Raw genomic sequence first — 14,115 nt, 5'->3', positions numbered from 1 at the left:
GCAGTGTGTGTGTGTGTGTGTATTTTTAACACACTCAGGTATCCTTCAACATGACTAATTACATGGGAGTGACCTGCTCATGGACGCGGACTCGTACGCCAGCAGCTGCTGGTTTATCTACACCCCCCCCCCACCACACCCCCCTCGCAAGCCAGCTGCTCTGTTTTGTTAACATCGGCACTTTTCAGTTCCTCAGACGCTGTAGCATATACTCCCTCACACACACACACACACACACACACACACACACACACACACACACACGTATCTATCCATGCGATCCGTGGAGACGACTCGTGTAGCGAGAGAATAAACGAGTGCAGCAGCAGATAACGAATGAACCTGAGCCAGGCGGCCGTGTTACTGTAATGAGGCCAGGGACGGCTTTGTGCTCACCTTGTACTTTTGTACACCTCCTCCTCCTCCTGCCCTCCCTCCCCTCCTTTCTTCTCTTGTCACCTGCCCCCCCCTCCCGCCCCCTAAAGTCACGCACCAAAGTTGATCTTGTGGTGGGAGTTTGTCTCTAGTTCAGGGAAACACGGCTTCAGTGGATCAGCATGTAGCCCTCCCCTCCCCGCCGGGCCGGTGTCCCATCAACCCCGGCGTGTTTCCAGACCTCTAAAAAAGCAGATGTTTGAGCGTTTCCTGCTCTGGTACGAGTTACCTTAAACCGCTGCTGGCGGTGCGTCCACCAGCTGTGGGATCATGCAGGTTTTCTACCTTCAGTCAGATGATTAGTTTAGTTTAGTTCGTTTATTTCGAACATGCACCACATAAAGAAAAAAAACAACATCAAAACACATATTTCAAGTTACATGTTCAAAAAGGAGTGGGAGGAAGTATAAACTTATTTAATCCCACCCCCTTTCCACAACTAAACATAAATTATATGTCTGTATTTATTTTTTATACTATACACTAATTTGTATAAATATATATAATTTTTTTACAAAAATAACCTGTTTAATGCAAGATGTAAGCTCTATCATAAATATAATATAACTATGATATAAATATGATACGATAAGTCTTCACTTTTATACCTCAAATAAACCATTTCTTTATATTTCTTATTAAATTGTTTTATATTTCTACATTCTTTTAACTCCAAATTCAAACCATTCCACAGTTTAATTCCATAAACTGATACACAAAAACTTTTTGTTGAACGCACAAATAAAGATTTGAAGTTTAGGTTTCCCCTTAAATTATAACCCCCTTCCCTCCCAATGAATAATCTCTGAATGTTATCCAGTAGCGAATTATTTTTTGCTTTAAACATTACTTTGCCAGATTGAAATGCCACTAAATCCATGAGTTTTAGTACTTTAGACTATACGAATAGTGAGTTAGTGTGATATCCAGCCTCATGAATGAGTGTCACCTAGTTTTATAGTTATTGCCCCAAATTTCTGCACAGTAAGTGAAATTTGGAAGAACTAGTGAACAGTAAAGAATGTGGAGGGCCAAAAATCCAAACCTGTTTTGCTCTGTTAAACACTGCAATGCTCTTTGAAACTTTGATTTGTACATGCTTAATATGATATTTCAAGCAAATTTGATTATCCATTATTACTCCAAGAAATATGATTTCGTTTACTTTTTCAATATCGCTGCCATCCAATTCAACTTTTATTTGCATATCAATTCTCCAATTACCAAAATACATTATTTTTGTCTTAGTATGATGAAGTCTTAGGCCCCGTTTACACGTAGCAAAAATGGCGGTGTTTTCATGCATTTTGTTCGTTCGTTTACACGAAAACGAAGCTCAAAGTCACCAAAAACCATCATTCGTGAAAACTCCGGCCAAAGTGGAGATTTTCAAAAACCCCGTCTTCACGCTTGCTTGTAAACAGAGGAAAACGGATATTTAGGCATCAGAACGTCACATTATGCGACAGAAACGTCACCAGCATCATGTAAGCGACCTGTGTTTACAATTTGTTTGGCCACTGTCAATATTTTCTTGTATTTTACCTGTTTTAAATTCTAAAGTCACACTTAAAACTAACTCCACTTCTCTGTCACTCCAAACGAAAGACTCTCGTTCATCTTGGAAGTAACTGGAAGTTACTCGTGTCATTTGTTGACGTTTTTTTCCAGGATTCTGATTAGCTAGCATGACTTTATCTTCTCGTTACACTGCCCCCTGTAGGTTTGGCTGCTCATAGCACCTTAACAGCGTATTTATGCGGGATCGTGGAAATTATGGTATTTTTTCAAAACGTAGAGGGGGAAATATCAGTTTTTGTAAATACCCGGCTATGTGGAAACGTGGCCTTAACTTTTGCTTTGCTACCTACTAGTGTATTTGCCCCCCACACTCCCACTGTGTGACTTCTCCCTCCTCTGCCGGCCTCGTATCCCCGCTAATCTCCCCTCCTTCCCCGACACCACTCCTCTCACCTTCCTCTCATCTCCTCACTCTGCCCTCCACCGGCATCCACTCGTTTCTTCCGAAGAGCCCCCCGTCTCCCCCCCATCCCCTCCCTTCCCCAGGGGTCGCCCCCCTACCAAGAGTTGTCTCAGGTAGATTAATTACATGCAGTGACATGAAGGAGCTGGCCAGAGGTTTCAGTAATGAGTCTGATTACTCATCTCCTGCAGCTCCAGGCGCTTGAAGCTGGGATGGGGGGGGGTGTATCGGGGCAGCCCAGGGGCCCCCCAGTACGGGACTACCACTTTTACCCGCTGGGCTCTGCCAATGGCGTCTTTGACAACCGTCTCAATGCAAAGTTACTGATGAAGTCATCGATTTGAGGTGTTAGTTATGTTCTCCACTTTACAACCAATAAAACATCTATTGTAAATTGTTCCGCATAGAGGGATTTAGTTCAACTGCAGCCCTAAAATTAATGTAATCTTTGTCTGTAATAAAAATGAACTATAAATGAACTCAGAGATGTGACCTTTGGGTGGTTAACAGGCCGACATGAGTTTATCTGTGTGTTGGAGCGGAATATCCAGTAGATTCATGTTCCTTCACAGAACCAGTGAACGCACAACGAAGCGTCTTATTGACCCGTCTTCCCCTTTTCTGAGCCAAACAGCTCAAAACTGAACAGAATCAGAATACCAGAAAGCGAGGTGTCATTGTGAAAGTATTAGACGGTTCTGCGATTGCATTTTCTTCCCCTTTAGTTGCGTTATCAGGATAGTTTAATTTGTTCATGGGTCCAGAATAAAGATTGTTGCAGTCGGTTTTGCATCCGTCACCGCTGCGGCCAGAGCGCCGGCCAAAACACCCCTTTTTAGCGATCTCTAATGTTGCAGGCTTTGACGGCACCTGAACTGTAACAAATGTGTGGACACAAATGTTCAATTATGTGTTTCATGTGATTGTTTTTTGGGTATGAAAAGGCAAGCCAGTTCAATGTGTTTTTTAAAAAGAGAGTATCAGAGTGTAGGACTGTAATCCCGCCACTAGAGGGAGAATCCCCTTGCGTTTGCGCGTGTCGTGGTCCCCCAGACGGCTACCAGCCTGCATTGACTTCTGTCTCTTCTTTTCCTGTGAAAACAGGTTTTTTAAAGTGTATTGAAAAACCGACAACTCGAGAATAAGAAGTTAAAAACCCGTCACTTGAATAAATGAAGTTTTCAATATAGAAATCGTGATGTAAACTGTGAGAAGCGTAAACGAGAGCTAACTCAAAGTGGCGGTCTGCCGAAGTTTTCGCTCCGTTTTGTAGGGCTCCTGTGCATTTATTTTTATTCTATTTTCTGAGTGACTGAATATTTGAATTACAATGAGAACCAAATTAAGAGTGAAGTGTAACATAAGTAATGGGAAGCTGAATTGATGTGTTTATGTGAATTATGAATACTGAGATGCTAATATTGTTGAGTAGTACAGGATGTGTTTGAACAGACATTAGTGCAGTAAAGTCCAATTAAAAATGTTAAAAACCTAAGTAAAACATGATTCTGTTGGTTAAAAACGGTAGAAATGTAACTTTAAGTATGTTTGTGTTTTCTATTGGGAGTTTGATGCAATTCGTTGAGTTTGGACAAGTAAAATTCAGTTTAATAAAAATAACAATAAAAAAACAGACAGCTGCCACAGAGAATGCACGGATTGACTTCTGTCTCTTCTTTTTATCTTCTGTGATCAGGTGACTAAACCTGCACTGCGAAAACAGCCCTGCTAGAAATAAGTCTAATATTCCTAAATCTAGTCAAATTCATCTTATTATGAGCAAAAATATCTTTGCCAATGGAGTAAGAAAGATTTTCTTGACTAGAACTCTTAAAACAAGCAAAATAGTCCAAAAACAGTCCTATTTTTTCTTAAAACAAGGCTTTTTAACTTTCTGAGGAACTAGTTTTTGCAGTGTGAGGCCTGTAACATTGGCAGAAATTGGATTTAGGGCTGGAAAAGTGTTTGAAACACGGTTTCAGTGGCAGATCTGTTCACACATATCCAACCAGTGTCTGCAAAGATGACATTTTTGTGGTTTTGTGCTCAAAATCTGTCTAAACCAGAGCTAGCCTGATCAGGGCACGGTTTGTAACGAGACTAGATTAGCATCTTGTGGGGGAGTCTTGGTGGCTGTTGGAGTTTTATCAGGTGGGTTTAGCTGCTGCCTCTTATTTTTTGACTGCTTTCCCTTTCCCGTTTCCCAACTTTCCCGTTCTTCCGCGATGTTCCCCCGAGAGGCGAGTTAGACGGAGTGTCACGGTGTCACAGTGTGGTTTGTGTCAGCATCTGAAACCATGTGACGGCATGAATAAAGCATGATGCGGCGGGCAGCGGGGTGGGCAGGGGCTGACGGGGGAACAAGCTCGGCCAGTGTTTTTGGTGACGGAGGACAAGCTGAAACCCTTAAAGTTTAATGGGGGCCGCGCCGTGGAGAGAAAAGCAGCGTGTGGGCGCTGCGGTTTCACTGGCCGCCGTACGCCAGGCTCTCGCCAGTGGGACGAAGCTGATAAAGTCAACAGCCGGCCTCGTGTCATGAATCAGGGGTCACTCTGAAAAGTGGGAAGAGAATCCGGTCAGTCAGCCTCTGGTTTGTGGCAGGAGACTGTTTTAGTCAAACCCTCTCTTATGGAGCTGCTGACCTCCGGAGTCCTGTGGTTTCACTGGTCTGCGGTCATCTCATCTTCTTAATGTCTCATCAGATTTCCAGACTTCCCACAGTCCTCCTTCTGGGGCTCTTAACAATGTCTCATATTGTTCCTTTTTTCAAATATCCCTTTATTTCTGTTGTCCTCTTGTGAAGCTCCAGGATGGGTAAACACTGACCGGTCTGAACCAGTACCAGGTTCACCTGAACCTGGACCCTACCTGTTCAGGTGCAAGTTTAGATTTGCTTTGGGGGGAGAAGCATGCTTGATGAGGTTACACTAACTTGAAGGATTAAAAGTTGCTGACATCATTTGAGCTCATTGAAGCCATAACTGTGGATGTATTTTAAGGTACAGGGGGCCAGTTCCTACAATAGATGGAATGTGCATGACGTCACAGATGCGACTTCACAGCAAGTTACGTCCACTGAGTGTCAGAAAGACTGAGTGGAAGAAAGACTTTCAGTTTGAGCAACTTGAAAACATCTAAAATGGGAAAGAGCTGTTATGGGATCGACTGTACACGTAGATTTAGCAAGAAATCTGAGTTATTGTTTTACAGACTGCCGAAAATTAAGCTTAACTGAGAAAAATGGATCGCTGCAATTCACAGAAACAACTGGATTCCAGGCACCGAAACGTGGATTTGCGGTTCCTATTTTGGATCAGGTAATGTTGGATTTTTGGGTAGCTAACGTTAAACGGTCAAATCATAAAGTTCGGTGTCCTCATCACTTTAATTTCTACAACAAATCCTGCATTGAAGTCGGACCAAGCGTCAAGACTTTTGTAAGCCTTCAAGCTTTGCTTCGTTTATTTCCCCGGGGTAGAAATTAAGTACATATAAATATCAGGAAACTCCATTCGAGGCCAAATATTAATGTCCATGGACCACTGGTTCTTCAGTTAACTATACGGGTCACTGTCTCTTAATTTAAGCCCATAATCGGCTTTTATCCCGTCTTCTCTTCTAGTTGCAGACATTTTTGCCAGTTGGATGTTTAGCCACTCAGAGCGAGTAAGGGGGCGTGGTCCAGTGGGGAAGTGACATCAATGCAGACCCTCTATAATGTGGTTGTTTAGGGCCACGACCGCTAAGGAGGAGGGGGAGTGCATGATCAAAAGGTTCCCAGCAGGATCTCAGTTCAATTTATTCAACACATAAACATATTTCACTAATCAATTTTTTGTATGAAAGTTGATTAAAATATATATTTTTATTTCCAAATTAGGTTAGAGGTTTCTTGATAATGAATTTGTCCATCTGTCTCTTCGTTAAGTTGGAAGCAGTGTGAGTGATTTGGTGTTTGCCACAAACAAACACCAAAATCCTAGGGCCGGCCCTCCATGTTGTCATGGGAACGTCAAAGGAACAAAGGTTGGGGACTCTGGGACTCTGGGTCACTGGTTCAGGCTGGGTTTCCCCGCCAGCCATATGCCAGCTTGTAGCATGAGTTTTCACAATTTCAGACATGGTTTGTTAGAATCTTTAACTGATGACTTTTTAATTTAGTTTTTACTGATATGAAGCAGCATCGGCCGCTTTCAGAAATAATCATACATTGTTAAAAACTAATAAACCTCCGTGGATATGAAACTTCTTTTACATAACTTCTACATCTGAGTTTGAATCAAGTTCCAGTCTGACTCTTTGCACAATTTCTCTTTGAACGATTTTGTGAACAAATGTAAAGTTTAGTATTTTAGTGTAATATTGATCAGAGTTTCAAAGCAGTACATTTTCAAAGCATAAAATATGTGAATGCATATTATAACACGACAGAAGTGCAAACAGACACCAGTCTCATCATCCCTGACACTTAGGGTTAGGGTTATGTTAGGGTTAGGGATGTTTACTGTACTCAGCTCTTCAAAACAAACTAACAAACATGCAAAGAAATTAATCTGCGATGTTGCAAAATGTTTAAATGGCATCCAGAACAAGGACCTTGTGAAGATACTGGCCAAAACCAGGAGTGTCTTTCACCATAGACATGAGCTGAACAGAAACAGAGCCAGGAAACGTCACTGCTCCAAACCCACCCAAGAAAAAGAAAAAGCTAGATTAGTTTGCAGCTCTACGTGAGGGCAAGGTTTCAGAGATCTCTCGAGGTTAAACAAGACGAAAATTGAACTATGTGGTCAAGAAATAGCTTGTAGGCCTCAGAACACACTCCCAACTGTGAAGTACGGTGGTGGAACCATCATGTTGTGGGGTTGCTTTGCTTCTTGAGGGATGGATGTTTTCCACAAAAAAGGAGTCATTATAAGGAACTGAGATTACATTGATATATTAAAACAACTCAAAGATAACAGTCAAAATGTTGTAGCTTGGGCGTGAACAGGACTCTCTAATGGAGGACGATCCCAAGCAGACCAACATATTAGCTGCTCAGTTCCTTAAGGACAACAAAGTGAAAGAATTGAAGTGGTCATCACCTCAGTTTTGTTGAAAAAAGGTATGGGTGACAATTTAAAGGCATGTAATAGGGAATGGGCTGGAATTTAAAAGAAAGATAACAGAAAAAAAATGTGGACTGCTCCCAAAATATTTATATTTGTTAACCAGTATTCTGATAAACGTAGTCAGAAATGCAGGTTTTACACTTAAACATCATCTGCAGTGTTTTTCTACCAAATTCCGACTTGGAGCCATGAAGATTTTGGTGAAGCCAAGTGCTACTTAATGCTGCAATTTTGGTGAAAGCTTTCCTTCTCAGACGTGTCTTCATGTGAAACTAGAGAGCATCTATTCCAATAACAGTTGGAGAAAACTTTTAATTCTCGTTGAAACTGTTTTTACTGAGTTTATTTCCAACCACTTGACTGGAAACAGCGTGTATGCAAGAAGTTACCCAGTAAATACGATTTATTTGTTTTTTCTACGGCGTCTGCACCTGAGCACTGAACCATATCTAATGATTTCATATTTCTCATTTCAGGAAGTGTTTTATGGTCAGAATCGGATCAGTCTTGGTAAAAACCACTGCTGATGCAGCAGTATGTGCTGGCTCACATGGTCTCCAAGTACTTTCACGGTTAATAAAGAGTAGTTGTGCCCCACCCCCCCCAAAAAAAAGTTCCTTTTGCAGACAATGTGTTAATGGTTCACTGAGGTTTGTACCTCACTATATATAGTTTGATGGAGAAGTCCTGGCTTAGGTGGAGGAGTTCAAGTATCTCGGGGTCTTGTTCACGAGTGAGGGAACGATGGAGCGGGAGATTGACACACGGATCGGTCGACCGTCTTGGTGAAGAAGGAGCTGAGTTGAAAGGCGAAGCTCTCGATTTACCGGTTAATCTACGAACCTACCCTAACCTATGGTCATGAACTTTGGGTAGTGACCGAAAGGACAAGATCGCGGATACAAGCGGCCGAGATGAGTTTCCTCCGCAGGGTGGCTGGACTCCCTTAGAGATAGGGTGAGGAGTTCGGTCACCCGGGAGGAGCTCGGAGTCGAGCCGCTGCTCCTTCACATTGAGAGGAGTCAGCTGAGGTGGCTTGGGCATCTGTATCGGATGGACGCCTCCCTAGGGAGGTGTTCCAGGCATGTCCCTCCTCCCTAGGGAGGTGTTCCAGGCATTTCCCTCCTCCCTAGGGAGGTGTTCCAGGCATGTCCCTCCTCCCTAGGGAGGTGTTCCAGGCATGTCCCTCCTCCCTAGGGAGGTGTTCCAGGCATGTCCCACCGGAAGGAGACCCCGGGGAAGACCCAGGACACGCTGGAGAGACTATGTCTCTCGGATGGCCTGGGAACGCCTCGGACTCCCCCCGGAGGAGATGGAAGAAGAGATGGAGGAAGTGTCTGGGGTGAAGGAAGTCTGGACATCTCTGCTGAGGCTGCTGCCCCCGCGACCAAGTTCCAGATAAGCAGCGAATAATGGATGGATGGATGGATGGATTGATATATATAGTTTTAGTTGCACCACGGAATGTCTGAAGAATATTAGTTGTCACATTTCCAGAAATGAAACAACACAATGCAGAAGGCCATGGATTGGGCTACTCCTGACTTTCAAAGATTTGAAATGGTATCCTAAAGTCCGAGCACAGATCAACTGAAACCATGCAAATCCCGCAGTTGTCAAGACGGTATATAAAGTAATGAAATATAGACAATTTATGCAATTATAACTAAAAACTTTAATGTTTTCATACCGTTAAACATATTTAAAGGCAAAGACATGGCACCAGTTATTCTCGTGTCCAACAAAACATTCCTTTTTTAGGCATAAACAAAAAAATACCAAAAGTTGTAATGTAATGATGAAAAAAAACGTTTTTTAGACATACAAATCGATTTTTAGGAATTGATATGAGAATCGATTTCTTTTTCAACACAGGTGTGTGTGTGTGTGTGTGTGTGTGTGTGTGTGCGTCTGGGACGGTCAAGCCCCATCTCCCAAATCCAGTATGTCAGTGAGCAAATTGGAAATGCCAATTTCATTTTGCTTTGCTTCCCATCTTATCTTTCCCTCACCCTTACCCCCCCACACACTTAACTCATGTTTAGATGATTAAAGTCCTTTCACGCACGTCGGTGTACGATTCCTGGCTCTGACCGTCTCAACACCTTTTCTCTCCTTTCGTCTCCTCATCCTCCTCCCTTTCATCCCGTTAGCTGTCCCGTAAACCCCCCCCCTCATCCGGGTTTCCGCTCCTCCACGCCTGTTCGACTGTAACCCATCTTCTCTCCGTGTATTTATGAAATGTGTCCGCCGAGGTGGATTTGGATTTATGGATGTGCCGTTCGGGTGACTCGCCGTGCAGATCCGAGCGCATCCCACAGGATTCCCAATTTGGGTTGAATTCATTATAAATCAACAATTTGTCTCTCTCTCTGCTCCTCTGTTGCAGTACGACTACGAGGGCGCCGACATCAGCGACCTGCCGGTGGACCTCTCCGTGGTGTGGAACGGGAACTTTGTCATCGATAACCCCTTCAACATTCAAGGTGGAGCACTTTCTCTTCCATTTCCAAGTCTTCCTCTGTGTTTTTTGGTGGAATCTCGGTGCATTGACGCCCGTGTATGTTCCTACAATGAATGACTACGTTTACCTGCAGGCAAAATTCGAGTTAAGGTCATTATTCGGGTTACTGAAACATTCGTAATAATCTGTTTACATGCGTCAGCAATAGGAATGGGCGATGTTTTACCGTTCGCGATAAACCGTCAAAACAATTCCCCACGGTAAGAATTTGTCATCTCGCAGTAAAAATGATAAATTCCGTTTTTGAAGGAAGGAAGGAAGGAAGGTAGGAAGGAAGGAAGGAAGGAAGGAAGGAAGGAAGGAAGGAAGGAAGGAAGGAAGGAAGGAAGGAAGGAAGGAAGGAAGGAAGGAAGGAAGGAAGGAAGGAAGGAAGGAAGGAAGGAAGGAAGGAAGGAAGGAAGGAAGGAAGGAAGGAAGGAAGGAAGGAAGGAAGGAAGGAAGGAAGGAAGGAAGGAAGGAAGGAAGGAAGGAAGGAAGGAAGGAAGGAAGGAAGGAAGGAAGATAAATTCCCGTTGATGACGTTTTTGTATTGGTATTTTTTTTTATCATTATTGGGATAAATGCCAGAAATTATCGTGATACATTTTTTAGTCCATACCGCCCATCCCTAGTGAGCAAACAGGGTTATCCCTGTTTACATGGTAATTAATAATTTGGGATATCTGGATCAAACCAGCGACGCACAGAGAACGTTGTGCCGCAATTCCCATCATTTCCGCTTCTTCTTCCTGTATCCAAATCTAAAACAACAAACAACAAAGCAACTTTTCACTCACCTTTTTGTAAATCTCGCTATCCCGGTACTTTCTACCATCTACAAATGCCATAATGTTCATATCCTTCATTACATTTATGAAGTGATTAGTCTCCTCCTGGTCTTGCGTTTCTCCGTCTTTATAAGAACTTCCTGGACTCAAAAGACCAAGATTCCTTGCGAAAAGAACATGCGCAGAAAACAAATTCATGTTCCTTCTGATGGGGATATCCCGTTAGGCGTATACATGACCAAATATTCGGGTTAGAAAAGGAGTAACCCAGGGGTCATATTCAGGTTTTTAAAAACCGGAATATGAGCAAATTCCGGTTATTCAAAGGGGTTATTGGTGTTTACATGGCCGTGCAAAACCGGGTTATTGCTAATACTCCGGTTCATTGCATGGAAACATAGTCATAGTCTGCAAACGTGTGTTTCTTTTCCCCCTCCTTTTCATAAGAACGCTCTTATTTCATTTTCACCCGTCACAGGGAGAGGTGAAAGCACAGCATTTGTTTCCAAGACCGCTCTCCGTGTCTCGGGGATAAAAAGCAGGGCAGAGGGATTGATGGATTGATGGTGATAACAAACAAACATCCAACCCAGAAATTAATAGGGATTGATGTTCGACTAGCGGATAAACAAATGGCGGGGGGGGGGGCAGAAGAGAAAGGGAAGAGCGATGGCTGCTTGACAGGTTGATAAATGTGCCGTGTTATAGCGGGAGGGAAGATGTGAATACAGGGATTGTGAGAGAAGAACAGAAAGTGACATAGAAGGATGGTATTTATTATTTTTGATCATTATTTGTTCATAACGTGGAAAACAATTACCCGTCCTAAATTCTTCATCAAGTGTAATGTACTGGGTGGTGGAGGCTAATGATTTTAGACGTTTCATTACGCCAGATAATGCAAGTCCTGCTCTGAAGCGCGCCCGAAACGTGTGGAGTCGGATTAACCAACCGTTCCTAATGCGTCGTCTTCTGCTTTTCCCGTCTTTTTCATCTTAATGCTGAAATAACACGTTGCACATTCATCTCTGATCATTTCTTCATAGCTGACCTCGTCTTTATTGGTGCCAGATAAAAAGTCCTGCAGGTTGCTTAGAAAGTATTTGCATGACAGCTAAAGTTGCTTTCGTCATCGAAAATTATGACTAAATATCGTCGTCAACGAACCCTTATCACCTGAGGAAAATGAGGCGAGACGCAATGAAAATGCTGGTCATGTGACGATAACGATAATTAAATATATAATGCAATATCGTAGAGGAATAAAAACCAGACTAAAATGTAGATTACAAAATAAAAACTCTGCTAAAATGTGTCTTCATTTTCGTTGACCAAAACGAGACGAAATGTTTTACCAAAGATCTTTAATGTCCATGTTTTCAGTAGTTTCTCTGGTTTAATGTCCATGTTTTCAGTAGTTTCTCTGGTTTAATGTCCATGTTTTCAGTAGTTTCTCTGGTTTAATGTCCATGTTTTCAGTAGTTTCTCTGGTTTAATGTCCATGTTTTCAGTAGTTTCTCTGGTTTAGTTCTGCTGGGTGACGTTAGTCCTCAATCCCAGTCGCTGCAGCGGGGAATCAGATCCAGAAGATGCAGCTGCAGAGTTAGAGGCTGATGCCGTTAACGCAGAGCTCTAGTTAACGTCAATTAAAAACAAAGTTACATAGAGAAACGCGGGGATCTGCTCTGTGGCTGATAGAAAAAGAAGATCCATATTTGGATCCACTTTCCTACATAGACGTGGAAAAGAAAACCCAATGTGTCGTCGAAAAAGAAAAAGATGGGAAGAAATGCGGAAAAATAAATATGTTGTAAACTCAAATTAGAGTCTTCTGTATCTGGAATCAATGTATCCTTGAGTCTATAAGGTAACAATAATGTAATAATACGAGAACCTGCTTTGAATCCCAAAACTAAAATGCTCGGACTTTTAGTCGACTGAAACTTGACACGACTAAAAGGAGAATGAACGTGACTAAAACTAATAAAAACTAAAATGATAGCTTGACCCAAAGACTAGACTAAAACTAAAATTGAAACAGACTGACAAAATCAACATTAATGTCAGCTACATTTAACTTTTATGGTTGAATTCAAACTTTCTCTCTTATTAAACTTCCTGAACAGTCCTGTTATGTACAAGTTAGTATCTTTTAATTCCTACCTTCTGACTTTTGGTTGTTTTTTTGTTATTTCGGAGCCACAATAAATGTAATCTATTCATCAGCTAAAACCACAAACAAGTTTAAAACATGTACGCATAACCTTTCTTTTTCATACCATGTCCTTATTTATTTAACAAAAATGAAGCCAAACAAAAATCCTGCGGGCAACAATAAGTACCCCCTGATTGCTCTCATAAGATCTACGAGGGTAAGTTACTGCTCATCAGCAGCTTTTATAACAACACGTCTTTGTATTGAGCTGTGTTAACACAATGTCAGTAGGAAAAGACATCAGCAATAACCTTAGAGAACATTTGTCTCTCAATAAGGAAAAAAACTAATTTTTCCAAACAATCTGGTAGTAAATGCTGCGGCAGGAGCTGTTCAAAAGAAAACACGCACAAACCTCAATGAACTGAAGCAACGTTGTAAAGAAGGATGGATTCATGAAAGAATGAAAGAACTGACTAAATCACACCAAGTTTTGTCTGAATTGTTACATGATGAAAAAGTTTGTTTATTTATCTGTATTTGATTAATACCAAAAGCCACTACAATAACATATTCAACGTTTTACACATAAACACACACAAAAAAAAATAGTAACCCCTTTTAATCCTAATTGTTGGACCTGGTCGTGTCCTGAATACATCACTTTTTAGGATTTCCGTAGAAAGACATGATCGCAGAAAACTATTGTAGCCGTTTGAACAATCACTTTTCATGTTTTAAAGCTGATGGATCCTATATTTTATGTTAGTCTAATAACAATTTAATAAATCCATTTAGTACCAAATTAGTGTAAATCTACAGTATAAGGATTCATTTTAGTCTGGATATATACAAAAATATCAAATGATAATCAACTAATAACCTAACCGTGTAGGGTCTCCTGGTTTTACTGCTGGTTTTACTGCTGGTTTATCTACGCGTATACGCGCCGGGTGCAGACCAGATGAAACTACCGACTCCTGGTTTTACCTCCATGGGTGTCCGCGTGTGAACACCGACGCGCGGCGCATCGGGACACAAGATCACACGAGGAGCTTGACATTTAAATCCCTTCACAATTTAATTCGATCTGAAAGGCAAACTCACGTGTGGGTGTGTGGCTTAAGATGCCAGAT

General features: G+C 41.9%; 1 protein-coding gene across 3 annotated transcripts in view; it reads left to right on the top strand.

Moving 5' to 3' along the window:
- plxna1a (plexin A1a) overlaps nucleotides 1–14,115 on the top strand; it is a 444,018-nt gene that overhangs the window by 273,091 nt on the left and 156,812 nt on the right. For all 3 annotated transcript variants that reach the window (XM_061736805.1, XM_061736806.1, XM_061736804.1), the window contains exon 10: nucleotides 9,923–10,019. In XM_061736805.1, coding sequence (XP_061592789.1) covers nucleotides 9,923–10,019 — 97 coding nt within the window. The remainder of the gene's footprint in view (nucleotides 1–9,922; nucleotides 10,020–14,115) is intronic.

The sequence above is a fragment of the Cololabis saira genome, chromosome 12 (genome assembly GCF_033807715.1).
Source record: "Cololabis saira isolate AMF1-May2022 chromosome 12, fColSai1.1, whole genome shotgun sequence".
In the NCBI taxonomy this organism is placed as follows: Eukaryota; Metazoa; Chordata; class Actinopteri; order Beloniformes; family Belonidae; genus Cololabis; species Cololabis saira.
This window is presented reverse-complemented; position numbering and strand designations above follow the sequence as displayed.